We start from the raw sequence: 14624 nt of genomic DNA, 5'->3' as shown, positions 1-14624 counted from the left end.
CGCGCAAGCTATTCCACACAGAATGGTCCTTCTTTGCTTCTTTGCTCCCTATACTTCATGAAGTATAGGGGCTGAAGCGGAAATATTTCAAGATGTCCTACAACAAACCCCGCGATTTTTGAACTTAAATTTTCTCATTACTTATTAAAAACCTCTCGTACAAACATGAGGAATCCACGGACAAATTAAGGTACACTCCAAGACGGAAAAGTTAATAAATAAGAATCACTTCAAGACAACCCGATGGTAAATTACGATGATTGATATGTGGGATAACATATTCTAAGAGATTGTGGGGAAGTGACCCGTATGTGCATTTTTGTGTTAACGATGTTTTGATACAATGTTGCAACTAAACGAGGAAATTGTAATTAATGGATGTTTTTTATTGACTGTGAGATATTTACGTTGAGGAGAGATGAACTGAAACGTTAGCAGGAGAACGAGAGAAAACAGTGACTTTTCTTAACTTTTAATGTATTGGTAGATGTATTTTTTCGTGCAGATGCATAGTGGGACCCACAGAAATCTCCGCTTACGCTTTATTTTAGAAATTCAAGGATGACAGAGACAAATGGAGACACAGTGAAGTAATAAGGAGACATCTGCAACAGTATCTTGGGATAAATGATTTAGTGGATGTAGAAGTATGATAGCGTGAATGAGGATGACGAACAGCAACATAAGGACCCTACCTGTAGCCAATCGCCGGCCGAAGTGGCCGAGCGGTTCTAGCCTCTTCAGTCTGGAACCGCGCGACCGCTACGGTCGCAGGTTCGAACCCAGTCTCGGGCATGGATGTGTGTGATGTCCTTAGGTTAGTTAGGTTTAAGTAGCTCTAAGGGACTGATGACCTCATAGTGCTCAGAGCCATTTGAACCATTTTGCAGGCAATCTTACCTAATTTACCCATAACCTAAACATGTTATAAATATTAAATGAGTTGTTACAATCTTATGTTATACTGTTAATGGGATAATGGTCCAATCAAAATCTCAAACTGTAAATTCTATTTCTGTAAAGATTGATTAGAATCTATGATGAACGTAAGTAACATTTTAACTTTTGGATAAACAAATCTATAAACTAGTGTTGGATTTCATTACGAAATGCCATTATTCAATGTTTGAAGATTTTGGAATATTTTATATTAATGACGGTAGACTACACACGTTGGTTAAAATTTCTTTGAGGAAATGCGAGACAGTACGCATGCGGGGCATACGCGAAGACGAGCACTGAGCGTGGTGACTCTGTTGCTGTGCAGAGCGCCAACAAGAGTTAGACGCAGTTGACACAGCTGGTGCTACAGTCACCGCCCTTTAGGGGCGGGACGAGCTACGAGTCTCCAGAATACACAGCTGGCCTCACTAATGCAGCCACAAGCGCGATCTTTTCTCCCGATCAGACATTCCACGCCACACTCGCACCTGTGCGCCCCCCTCCCCCTCTCCCCGCCACCGAGATCCAATTTACCTGCACCGCCCCTGACAGACTGTTAGGCGCCGGTATGGACACGTCTCAAAGGAAAATTTAAAGGTAAGCCGTCCATTTTCTGTGGAAAACCCACTCCCCTACTTGCCTACTGCAGTCATGTAGCAAAAACACAGGGAACATTTACTGCTGAGCTGTTAATGAATACATAGGGCCTTCAGTGGAACAATAATCATGTTTTGTTGTCCATGTGATGTGATGAACTTCTACTGTTTTAATGACAAGGTTTGAGTGGGATCTGCACTGGGATAGTTTATATTCATTGCTGCCCACGAGACAAGATCTGCTGCCGTATTTTCGAACACTATTCCGATCGATTCACGCAGTCTTTTGTAACCTTCCTGACAGGACATAACTTATGCGAGTGAGAGGACATATACACTGAGCTGACAAGTCATGGCATACCTCCTAATAGCGTGTAGGACATCCTTTCGCCGGGTGTAGTATGGCAACTCAACGTGGCAGAGACTGAACAAGTCGTTGGAAGCCCCGTGAATAATTATCGAACTCTGCTGCCTCTATAGACGTCTGTACTTGTGAGAGTGTTAGCGATGCTGGATTGTGTGCACGAACTGACGTGTTCAAATGGTTCAAATGGCTCTGAGCACTATGCGACTTAACATCTGAGGTCATCAGTCGCCTAGAACTTGGAACTAATTAAAGCTAACTAACCTAAGGACATCACACACATCCATGCCCGAGGCAGGATTCGAACCTGCGACCGTAGCGGTCGCTCGGTTCCATACTGCAGCGCCTAGAACCGCACGGCCACTCCGGCCGGCAACTGACGTCTCTGTTATGTCCAATGAATGTATGATTGGATTCATGTTCAGCGATCTGAGTGCCCAAATCATTCACTGGAACTGTCCAGAATGTTTTTCTAACCAGTCGCGAACAGTTGTGGCCCGGTGACATGGCGCTTTGTCATCTATAACATGAAGTCTATGAATGGCTCCAAATGGTCTCCAGGTAGCCAAACATAGCCATTTCTAGTCAGTGATCGGTTCAGTTAGACGAAAGAACTCAGTCCATTCCATGCAGACACATCCCATAGCATCATGGAGCCATCACCACTTTGCACAGTGCCTTGTTCACAACTCGGTTCCATGGCTTCGTGGGATCTGCGCCACACTCAAAGTCAAACATCAGCTCTTTCCAACTGAAGTCAGGATTCATCTGGCCAGGCCACGGTTTTCCAACAGATATGGTCACGAGCCCAGGAGAAGCGCTGCGGGCGATGTTGTGCTGTTCGAAAAGTCACTCGCTTCAGTTGTCCACTGCCATAGCCCACTGGCGTCAAATTCTGCCGCACTGTCCAGTCGGATACGTTCGTCGTACGTCCCACATTCCTTTCCACGGTTATTTCACGTAGTATTACTGTGTGTTAGCTGTGACAACTCTAGACAGACGCCGGTGCTCTCGGTCGTTAAGTGAAGGCCGCCGGACTCTGCGTTGTTCGTGGTGAGAGGTAACGACTGAAATCTGGTATCCTCGGCACGCTCTTGACACTGTAGACCTCGGAATATTGTATTCTCTAACGATTTCCGAAATGGACTGTCCCATGCCTCTAGCTCCAACTGCCACTCCGCATGCAAAGTCTGTTAATTCCGGTCGTGCGGCCACAACCACGTCGGGCAATTTTCACATGAATCGACTAAATACAAATAACAGCTCCGCCTACGCACTGCCCTTTCATTCCTTGTGTACGTGATACTACAGCCATATTTACGAGGGTGAGTCAAATGAAAATCTTAAATAGAAATTTCGTGACGTTATCCTGTAAGTTGGTAAGCGTGCTACAAACAGCGTGCACAATGGCCTGTAGGTGGCAGCATAGTGCAGATGCACGCATACCGTCACAGTATCAGTATAAAGATGGCGCCCGCATCCCGTGGTCGTGCAGTAGCGTTCTCGCTTCCCACGCCCGGGTTCCCGGGTTCGATTCCCGGCGGGGTCAGGGATTTTCTCTGCCTCGTGATGGCTGGGTGTTGTGTGCTGTCCTTAGGTTAGTTAGGTTTAAGTAGTTCTAAGTTATAGGGGACTGATGACCATAGATGTTAAGTCCCATAGTGCTCACAGCCATTTGAACCATTTTTTTTTTTAAAAAGATGGCCGCCCTACTTGCGACTTGCACCAGGGAAGAAAAGAGTCCTGTTGTTCGGTTTTTGCGTAGTGAAGGTATGAAACCTACAGAAATTCATCAACGAATGAAGGTTCAGTACAGTGATGCATGTTTGTCACAGCAGCAAGTCTACGAATGGAGTAGGAAGTTCTCAAATGGTGTCATTTCAGTGGAAGATGCTCCTCGTCCAGGTCATGCACAACGAGTTGTGCCTCCACGTAACATTACAACAGTTGAAGCCATAATGAAGGAAAACCGCCGAGTGACACTGAATGACATTGCAGTATGTTTACAGATTAGTCATGGGTCAGCACATCACATTGTGCATGATGTGCTCCAATTCCACAAAGTGTCTGCAAGATGGGTGCCACGACAACCGACTCCTGAAATGAGAGAACGACGTGCTGACGCCTGTGAAGAACTTCTTCGGCGCTTTGAACGAGAAAGTGGTGGCTTCCTTGCAAGAATCGTTACTGGGGACGAAACCTGGGTTCACTTCCGTTTTGAGCGTCATCCTCATCCACCATACTCACCAGACCTTGCCACAAGTGATTTCCATATGTTTGGACCACTCAAAGTCGCAATAGGAGGAAAGAAGATTCGCTCTGATGAAGAGGTACGCCACGCAGTGCATGAATGGTTCCGCGGACTACCAAAAGAATTTTTTTCTAAAGGAATTTATGCTCTTTCAAAAGCGCTGGAGGACTTGCGTACAGCGTGAGGGAGATTATGTTGAAAAGTGATGCAGCTTTGTACCACTTCTGCACATTAAATAATATTTAAAAAAATATTTAAGGTTTTCATTTGACTCACCCTCGTATGTGTGCATATAGCTACCCATGACTTTTGTGACTACAGTGTATTAATTGAAATGGGTATTATATCTAACACGAACTACGAACGGAGAGGACATTTACTGCAATGACAGATTTCTCACACTGAACTACATATTCGGTTTTCATGAACTGATGAACTATGGATACAGTTGAGTTGATAGTAAAAGTTGCAATATTTTTGACACGTATGCGTACTTCATGGTCCTCAGCTGATATTGGCAACAAGTGACATTTACGAACATATAGTCAGAGGGGCTTTTATTAGAAATGGAGTGTTGTTGTGGTGATTTACAGTTAATAACTGTGTATCAACAGACAAACTGGTGCTTTCCTAAAGAGGCGTACAAAAAACTCTGGATTGAAACGTATCGAGATCACTTCTGACCCATGTACTCCTTGTGAGATCCATTTTAAATTCTTTCTGTGTCCCAATGAACCAAAACAGTACTTAATGTTACAGTATGAACAGGGTGAGGTGCAACGAACAGTGTCTCGAGTCTTAATTAAGTGACTTCGAGTACGCATTTTCGGTATAATGAATTTTGTTGTTTGCTTTTTCAAGTTTAATTAAGATGTAATTTCATAACCCTTGTAATCGCAACTTGCTTGCCTTGTCCGCTAAAACAATAACAATCACGTCATACAAGCAGTTCATTTTTAGTAACACCGCTGGTGATGCAAATCAAATTAAATACTTTTCACTCCATGGTATCTCGTAAAATGTCAGGAGAAGGAGGAGGAGGAGATTAGTGTTTAACGTCCCGTTGACAACGGGGTCATTAGAGACGGAGCATAAGCTCGGATTGGGGAAGAACTGGGAAGGAAATCGGCTGTACCCTTTCAAAGGGACCATACCGGCATTTGCCCGAAGCGATGTAGGGAAATCATGGAAAACCTAAATCAGGATGGCCAGACACGGTTTTGAACCGTCGTGCTCCCGAATGCGATGCTGAAAATGTCTGCACAACTCTGTAATTTTATTAATGTTGTTACTGTGCTTATGCAAAATTTATCTCACTGTGGAGAAGATACAGTCAGTCTCTGAATGTTTCCGATACTTAAATTTTACGCTCGCGTGTAATTATTTGACATTTTTTGGGAGTTTACAACTATGTATTACTAATTTTTATGCATAACAAACATATCGTTGAGTACCTGAAACTTGTTAAAAGATTCTTGTTCATTATTTGTTTAACTTCATTTCTAAAGTACTTTTTCAGCCCTTCTGTTTTTTACTCTTCTGTAACGTGATCATGGTAAAGATGAGGGGGGGGGGGGGAGGGAAGGGGAGTGCCACATTATCACGTGCGTGTATTAAAACGTGTTGGTGGCCCCGTGCACCTTTGTTGAGCACTTTAAAAATGAATCTGTAACAAACATCGGCACCAATTTCGTCTCGTGACATTCATGCGCACGTCATACTGTATTATCGCCCCACCCCGATCACGCCACGGGAGGGTACAAAACAGAAGCACTGAGAAAGCACAAACCCCTTTGCTGCTTCGAGTCCCATTCAAATTTCGACAAATGGTTTTACATGGTCCATAGTGGGTCACCTTATATACTAGGGCAAAAATACACTCCAAGGGCGTCAGATCAAGTTGAATGGCGTTCCAGGCCCATGGTGCCCTCAGAGCGGGGTTTAAATGCACAGGGGGTGGTAACAATGACGAACTTTGACAGGAGCGTCGTCTTGTTGCTCATCACAAGGCAGGCTTTCGTTCTCGACGGCGAAATGTGTGGCAATCAACGCCCCAAGGGACGGCGTGGTTTCATTGACGCTCTTTGCGCCACCTTCCGAGGCCTTTACCTGTCGATTCTGAGCAGTGTTGAGTCTGAAATGTTTCCCCCACCCACTCGCAAGAAAACCACGTTATTTGAATGCTGTTCTGACCTCCATCGCAGAGGCAGCAAAAGCAAGGGATTTGTATGTTTGAATTCCTAAGATTTCAAACTGCTGAGGAAATCGGTCCCTAGACTTACACATTGGTTAACTACCTTAAACTAACTTATGCCATCAACAACAACACACACACACAAATGCCGGAGAGAGGACTCGAACCTCCAGCGGAAGGGGCCGCGCAGTCCGTGACATGGCGCCTCTAACCTCGCGGCCATTCCGCGCGTGAAGGGGTTTATTCGTTTATTCATATAGTTTATAATGACATTTTACGGCATATTTGAAGACTTCATATATAAAAGGTAAAATTTACACAAAATGTACGTAATATAAACAAGCAAACAAACAATCTAGAGAAAATATTATAACTGAATATCTAGGTCTCTTAACCATTCTACAGCCCTTTGTATCACCAAATGCAGCTCGCTGACTCCACAAGGAAATTTTCGTAGTACCCACTCTTCAATGACATGCTGCTTAGTTTGCACACGATGACCACAGTCACACATAGTCGGGGCATCTTTGAACCCCCATTCATTCAAACAGGTACCACATCTTCCATGCCCTGCATGGAATCGATTTAGGAGTGTCCGTAGTTTCCGGGAAGACCAAATCCATTCACACGTTAATTAGGGTCAGTTATAACACGAGAATTAATCGGAGGAAACTTCTGGCAAGCCTGTTTCCATTCTTGACGAACACCACACACAGGAGGCGCATCTTGCTTGGTCATAGTGGATTTCTAGATTTGAGTCTTCTGGGAGGTGTATTGTGTAGTTGATTTTATAGAAATGGGTTCTGGTGAGTGAAACACCTTTCAAACTCTCGTATTACTGCTGCTTCTCGTCTTATTGATGGGGCTGCAACATTACGTAATGCCGCCAGTTATGGAAGTGGTGTAGATTTAGTACTGCAAGTGTTTATCCTCATTGCTTGATGCAATCTGACGTCAAGTATACGTACATACGCACTATTTCTTCATACTGGAGCACAGTATTCTGCCGTGAAGTAAACGAATGCCAATATACCAGTACGAAGAGTATCTGCATTTGCATCCCATTCTGACCCAGTACCAGTTCTGGTGTTCACTTTATTTCTAAATGGTTCTTAAAGGTATAAAATGACCCCCAAGTATTTTGGGTATGGGTTGTGCTCCAGGAGGCGTTTTCGAAGACCACCACCAACTGGTGCTGCAACATAGTAAACGTGGTCTCTACAACTTTAAAGAAGAGTTTAAATGTGGGTAACAGGAAGTATGGCGACATTTCCAATCGCGTGGCACGTCCATGAAACTTGGTGCTAATGTGACATCATTAACCCACCTTAAAGCTCACATGAATTTCTGAGCTATGGTCATTTTTCACATTTGTCATCATCTTGCTGTTTGAAGCCTCGCTGAACACAAGGGCGTCGCGCTTTTGCACCGACACAGAGGAAGGTTGTAGGCACCTTTGAGCCAAGTATCAGACTTCCGCTTCGCAATGGAAGACACTTACGGGGCTTCGTAAAAGTAGACCTTTAATTTCGTTGGGCCTTGCACTTCGTACTATGCATTTCACGTACAATTTGACGATTGCTTAAGTGATAAATGTCTTCTTAAATAGCACGGTGCAACAAGTTCTTTGTCAGGAACATTGTCCTGGTCTCTACGTCCTGAACAACTCTTGCTTGCCATAACTTTTAAATAAGGCGGTATATTACTACCAATTCGGGTGGCGCAAGAAGTACACAAATTCTGTGTCAGACACGCCTACCTCCTTCCGTGATGCGTTTCAAAAGCTTACATCCGCTATCAATGGGTACAAGAGTATTTATTTTCCTCGATGCTTCACACTTACGCTTCATATATATTTGATGTTTCAACAAAAAGCACAATGAAGATCGTTATGTATATACGTTAGTATCACTGAATATTACATATAAACACAACACATGGGATTAAACGTGATAGGGACTGTCAGCAGTCATCCTAGAAAATAGAAAAATATATTCAAGACTAATATTGGGTCGTTTTAATAAAAATTTTACTCGTCACTCTATTCCCAACAATTTCACTTTCAATTCCAATTATGTAGTCTTATGTGCACCAAAATTTGGGTGAAACAGCATCCCAGAGTTGAGCTTATTTTTACATGGCACGCCCTTTTCACCATCATATGCTCTTCGATGTGCTAGGTGTGTCTCACTCTACAATATTATGCTCTCGGTAGTACGTGCACAAAATTTTGTTCAGATTCTCCACACGTTTCCTAGTTAAGCAGTAGGTGTCTCAGCTCCATAGCATTTTCCCCCAGGTATAAAGCCGTACGTGTACAAAGTTTGCTTCAGATTCCTTCGGTGATCCAAAATCATCGCCTGTTTTTATGTTCAATCTCTTTCGTACCACCCACCACTCTCACGGTTGCTGGCAGTATCTAGCATAACAGTATTTTTTTTCCAAGTAGTAAACTGCATGTCTGTAAAGTTTCGTTGACTTACTTCTTACGTTTCCAAACGCCCACCCTTAATCCCGCAAAATAGAGTGCTGCACAGATACTGCTATAGCTCAAGAGGTAACACTCATTTTACTTCTTAACCGGTTTAAGATTACAAACGAGGTTTTCGGCGAATTGTAATATGTACACTGATCAACCAAAGAGATGAGCAGAGACGCCAGAGATCAACATCTATCCTACTGTACAGAGCGGTCAACCCCCACGTTCTGTGAAGAGTCGTGGGACGTCCAATCATTCAACGCCTAGTGGTATTTTCACTGCCTTTCTATCCGTAGATGCTCACGACAGTAGCATGCGAACATTCGAACAGCTTCGCTGTGTTCGAGATACGCGTTTACTGCCTTAGCATAACAATAATATGCCCTTTGTCAAAGTTGCTTATCTCAGTGGATTTCCCCATTTTTAGACCGTGGCATGCAACGTCGTGGTGGACAGTCGTCAAAATGTTTTGACTGATCAGTTTAGAGGGAACATAATTACATCATATCTTGTACAGTCCGAGATATTGATGCAAATATGGCTTTTTAAATGCAGTAACACACTTTCTTAAGAGCAATGGAAAACTTGTCAACAGATAGGCTTAGTGATATAAAGCTTCTTGTTGTTGCTGTCAAAACTTTTTGCAAAGTATCCGAGAAACATCCTCATACTAAAAGAAAAGGCTACCGGGATTGGCTGTTTCGGTGCAAATACAACGAGTGGGGATCTCGTGCCAGGATCTGTTGTTATGTGCAGCAGGGAGATTTGCTTTCTCCTAACCCACATTCCAAAGATACAGGATCAACTACGAGTTTCTGAAATTTTGGAAATTTGTGGTACGGTCTTATGGGAGCAAACTCCTGAGGTCATCGGTACCTAAGCCTACACACTACTTAATCTAACTTAAACTAACTTACGGTATGGACAACACACACATCCATGCTCGACAGGGGGCTCGAACCTCCGAAGGGGGGAGCCGCAAGGACCGTGACAAGGCGCTCCTGACCGCGCGGCTACCCCGCGCGGCTACGAGTTTTCTAAAAGGAAGTATCGGCTGACTTTCAACATATTGGATGGCACTATGGGAAATTTCTTCAAATGTATGTACGTCGTCGTGTTTAAGTGAATAGCTTTTGTGGAAACAAGTATACACTCAGAAGGCTTTTTACAGTGACCGAGCCTGGCATGAGAGCGCCACTTGGCGGTGTTTACACGGTTATAGCCGTTGGCGGCCACCTTGATTTGCAGTTTTTCCTGTCTCGGAAACTGACATACGGCCGGGAGAGCGGTGTGCTGACCACAAGACCCTGCATATTCGCATCCAGTGACGCCTATGGGCTGAGGATGACACGGCAGCCGGTCGGTACCGTTTGGCCTTCACGGCCTGTTCGGAAGGAGTTTAGCTTAGTTTTTAGATTTTTGATTTGCACTTTTAGACATTTCTCGGGTATTTTTTCGAAAAGTATCGACAACAATATTAATTAGATTTATATCACTGTACTGAACTATTTAAAATATTTAGAAAGACATTATTTTTAAAAATTTTATTTTTACTAAACACTAGCTTCTGTATCTCGATTGATACGATAGCTGAGTTGGTTAACAGCCCAAGAAAATTAAGTGTCCTGTGCGTATTATCATTCACTGAAAACTTTATTTCAGACTGTTAAACCGATTATGAAAGATACACACTGTATCCCATTTCCGTTAAGACAGTGGCTATGAAAAATAAAAGTCATAGATTATTTTCACTAAATTCAAAATAATCTCCCCCTGAATCAATACAGAGCTGAAATCATTTGAAAAGTTTTTTGAAACAGTCAGTATAGTCCTTTCTCTGAGTTGCGTTTAGTACTGGAGCACAATTTTCTTGCACGTCCTTAAGTGCATCAAAACAGTCTGTTCAACCGATCACGAAATAAAAGGAATGTTACGTCTTATGCAAGTCTCTATATACACAGTGTGTCCCACTTCCGGAAAGACAGTGGCTATGAAAAATAAGTCATAGATTATTTTCACTAAATTCAAAACAGTCTCCCCCTGAATCAATACACAGCTGAAATCATTTTACAAGTGATTCGAAACAGTCACTGTAGTCCTTTTTTGGAGTTAAATTTAGTACTGGAGCACAATTTGCGTGCACGTCCTTAAGTGCATCGTAACAGTGTCTTATTATTCACAACTTGAATTTGGGGAACAGACGTCAGCTGTGGCCAAATCCGATGAATACGGCAGGTGATCCAAGAATGTGATGTGGTTAATGGCCGGAAACTCGCACATAATCTGTGACTTTTATTTTTCATAGCCACTGTCAGAACGGAACTGGGACACAATGTGTATATACAGTAATACAGAAGCTAGTGTTTAATAAAAATAGAATTTTTTGTTAATATCTTTCTAAATATCTAGAATAGTTGAATACAGTGATATAAATGTTATTAATACTGTTGTCGATACATTTCGCTATGTGAGCTGTGCTGTTGGCGTGGAGGAGTCACCAGGAACCTCTCGGTATTCGTGTCGAATTCGATGAATTCTCGGGTACAAATGATAGAGGACTCAAAAAATTAGATCTTGCCTTACTACTCCACCGCTATTTTCGGGCAAGTGTCTGATGCACACTGTTACATTCGCAGCCAGGGTGACCTACGCAGCTGTTTCAGAAAGTTCAAGGATGTTGACGCAGCATCTCGCCAAGAGATATCATCGCTGTTCAGAATTTCACGTAACCAGTCCTAGCGCGACTAGGACACACTGTGTGTTGTCACAACACTGATAGAGTAGAGCTGCTGCTCGAATAAAAGATGTACCAGGATAGTTCATCGTCCAGTCGCCTGAGGTACGGAGGAGGAAATAACGTTACACAAAGAATAAAAAGGAAAAATGCTGTAATGTGTTGTGCGGACCCACCTGACGAGGGCGAAGACCCACTTGTTTATGGGCACGGTGCGCAGGCGGCCTTCCCTGAGCGCCTTCAGGTTCTTGGCCTTGGCCATCATACGGTACACCCTCCAGTGGCTGCCCGCCTCCTCCAGCTGTTTCTCCAGGTTCAGCACGCTGTGGTCTTTGCTCACCGGCAGCCACGTGTCGACGCTCGTAGAGAAGCCTGCACATGAGAGCACACGGGTCTAGGTTCAGCAGTTGGTTCTAAGTAATCTTTGTATGGGGCACAGTTTCAGTGACTGGGAAGAATTTACGAATGGAGGCATGCAAGGTATAATTTTGGGTCTACTTCTACAGGGTGGTCCATTGATCGTGACCGGCCCAGATATCTCACGAAATACCACACTGGAACAACCGAAAGAAAATGTTCAAACGTACCTACCTTCTGTATTTTAATTTAAAAAACTTACTTGTTACCAACTATTCGTCTAAAATTGTGAGCCATATGTTTGTGACTATTACAGCGCCATCTATCACAAAGCGAAAAAGTGGTCCAACTAAAACATTCATATTTCTTTACGTACTACACGAATATTTAATAAAAAATGGGGGTTCTTATTTTAAAAAACGCTGTTGATATCAGTTTGACCTGTGGCAGCGCCATCTAGCGGGCCAACCATAGCGCCATCTGGTTTGCCCCTTCAAGCTAGACAAGTTTCGTTATTTGTAGTTTTTTCATTTCATGCTTATTTCGTGAGATATTTCGCCCGGCCATTATCATTGGACCACCTTGTATACGTCAACGAAGTTCCACTCGATGCAATTGCTCCTTTTCGCAGGGGACACAAATTGTTGATAACATTTTACCAAGAATTAATGAATGGTTCTCTGAAAGTAGTGCCTCACTTAGTTACAATAACTAAATACATAAAATAACACAAATGTGCTACATGCTCTTCTGTACATCAAGGAGGATAACACCAACAACTAATGATGCTAATTTTGGTACCTGCACGAGTATTAACAGCAGGAAATGTAGGAGAAGACTCTTTCTAAGTCGCCAAGTGAAAATGCCTTGGTGATAAATTATTTCTAGACAATTACCGTAGCACACCATTGCATTTTAAGCATTTGAAACATACGACAAAACTACTTTGAAGAACACTATAAAAGAAATATTACATAGGTCAAGGTATTACGTTGATTGAGAGGCAAAGAGTCATAAGAAGAGTTGTGGTAATTCAATACGTGTCCTGTACGACGCCGAAATGTTGGTGTATTTCGCGAATGTCGACGCGGTACCTGACCAATCGCTTACAGACAGCTGTGAAGTGAACACGGCAGCATGTGACGAGTTAACAGACACTGAACAAGAGGCACCTGTCAGAGCGTATCGGAAATTACACACGAATTCGGGATTCCAATGTCAACAACAGCTAGAGTTGATCCTCAGTATCGCAGAGGCAATGTTTCCATTCACGCAAATTGCGACACAGGACGACCGCAAGTGTTTGGCGAACGGAGCCATGTGTGGCAATAGACGGTATACTGTTAGCCACATCGCCGTAGATTGCTATGTAGGGCCTCAAGAAGCCGTTTCTAGTAGGACTATCTGGAAGTAAAACCACCGCACATGCTTCAACATGTGACTACCGGCATCAGATGCAGTGCGCTTCGGTGAACTTTAGCCATTCAGTGGTATAAATGAACAACAATAAAGCACTGTAACTCCAGGGAGCCCAAAAACGTTTTCTACAATCACCCCAATTTCACAACAGCCAATAACTGAAAACGACGTATACGTTTTCATAGTGGCAGTTCTGAATATTTCGTCTGTTAAGTATTCGTTATAGACAGCTTTACGCCTCAAGTAAGATGGCCCGACTGTTGGTGATGTCACAACACTGCCATTTAATCGCCACGCCGACCTTGGCCAACGGAGACGAAGTCTGCTATCGCCGCAGTATTAGTCAAACCTTGGGTTCAAAGCGCCATCATTTATCTTGATAGCAGTCACTTTTATTTCGAGACTTGGATGTTGCGATTGGTTTCGAAGTCATGCTACCGATTATAAAGGAATATTATGTTAGAAATTCACGAACCTCTTAGTGGAATAACCAAGAAGTAAGAACAGATGCAAACGAGCCGTTAACGAATAGCTAATACTTTAAATCATAGTTAGGACACTAATAACATAACAGGGCACTGAGCAGTTATCAGGTTGCTCTCGAGTTGATGCAGTCTTGTAGGTGTAAATGCCTCTGAGCATATTAGAAAGTGAATCCACAGTATGTCCAAAAGTGAGGGTTTCCACTTGATTATCCAGAACACTTCTCAAATTTGAAATTTAAATGCGTGCTTTGTTTAGTATAGCAAAACCTAACAAAACTAGTAATCTACTGCTTAATTTTTACATATATACAATTTGTTTCGATTCACATCAAGCTCGAAATATTACGGGTTCTCACAGCGACTTTACTGGTCAGTGTATTGCATCTGTTGATGGATGAAGCATTAGTCTCAATCGAGAACATATTCGAAACGACATGAGTAAATTAATCCACCTCACTCAAGACTGAATACAAATATAATTCAGAAGCATATAAAAATATGAAAAACAATATTTAACTTTTTTTAAATTTATTGGGTCAAAGCAAGAAGAAGTAAGAGCTTCACAAACTATATGGAACAAATAAAATATTTTTAGAAGGATTATTTGTTACAATTTTTTCTAAACAAATTAAAATCTCCATTCTTATGTGGTTTCTGTTCTATAGCTCTTACAATTAACATAAAATATTTATGTACTGTGAGAGGGAAAGATATTTGGAATGTTTGTAGTCTCTTTGAATCTTTCAAGATCACTGAAATCGGTACTTCAAAGACAGTAGCATTCTTTTCCTCTTCTACTCTTA

General features: G+C 42.6%; 1 protein-coding gene across 3 annotated transcripts in view; it reads right to left on the bottom strand.

The window, feature by feature from the left end:
- LOC126169222 (titin homolog) overlaps positions 1 to 14624 on the bottom strand; it is a 220317-nt gene that overhangs the window by 17855 nt on the left and 187838 nt on the right. For all 3 annotated transcript variants that reach the window (XM_049920623.1, XM_049920624.1, XM_049920625.1), the window contains exon 9: positions 11737 to 11932. In XM_049920623.1, the coding sequence (XP_049776580.1) occupies positions 11737 to 11932 (196 nt within the window). The remainder of the gene's footprint in view (positions 1 to 11736; positions 11933 to 14624) is intronic.

Source organism: Schistocerca cancellata, chromosome 1 (assembly GCF_023864275.1).
Source record: "Schistocerca cancellata isolate TAMUIC-IGC-003103 chromosome 1, iqSchCanc2.1, whole genome shotgun sequence".
In the NCBI taxonomy this organism is placed as follows: Eukaryota; Metazoa; Arthropoda; class Insecta; order Orthoptera; family Acrididae; genus Schistocerca; species Schistocerca cancellata.
Note: the sequence above shows the minus strand (reverse complement) of the source record. Positions and strands in the feature narration are given on the sequence as shown.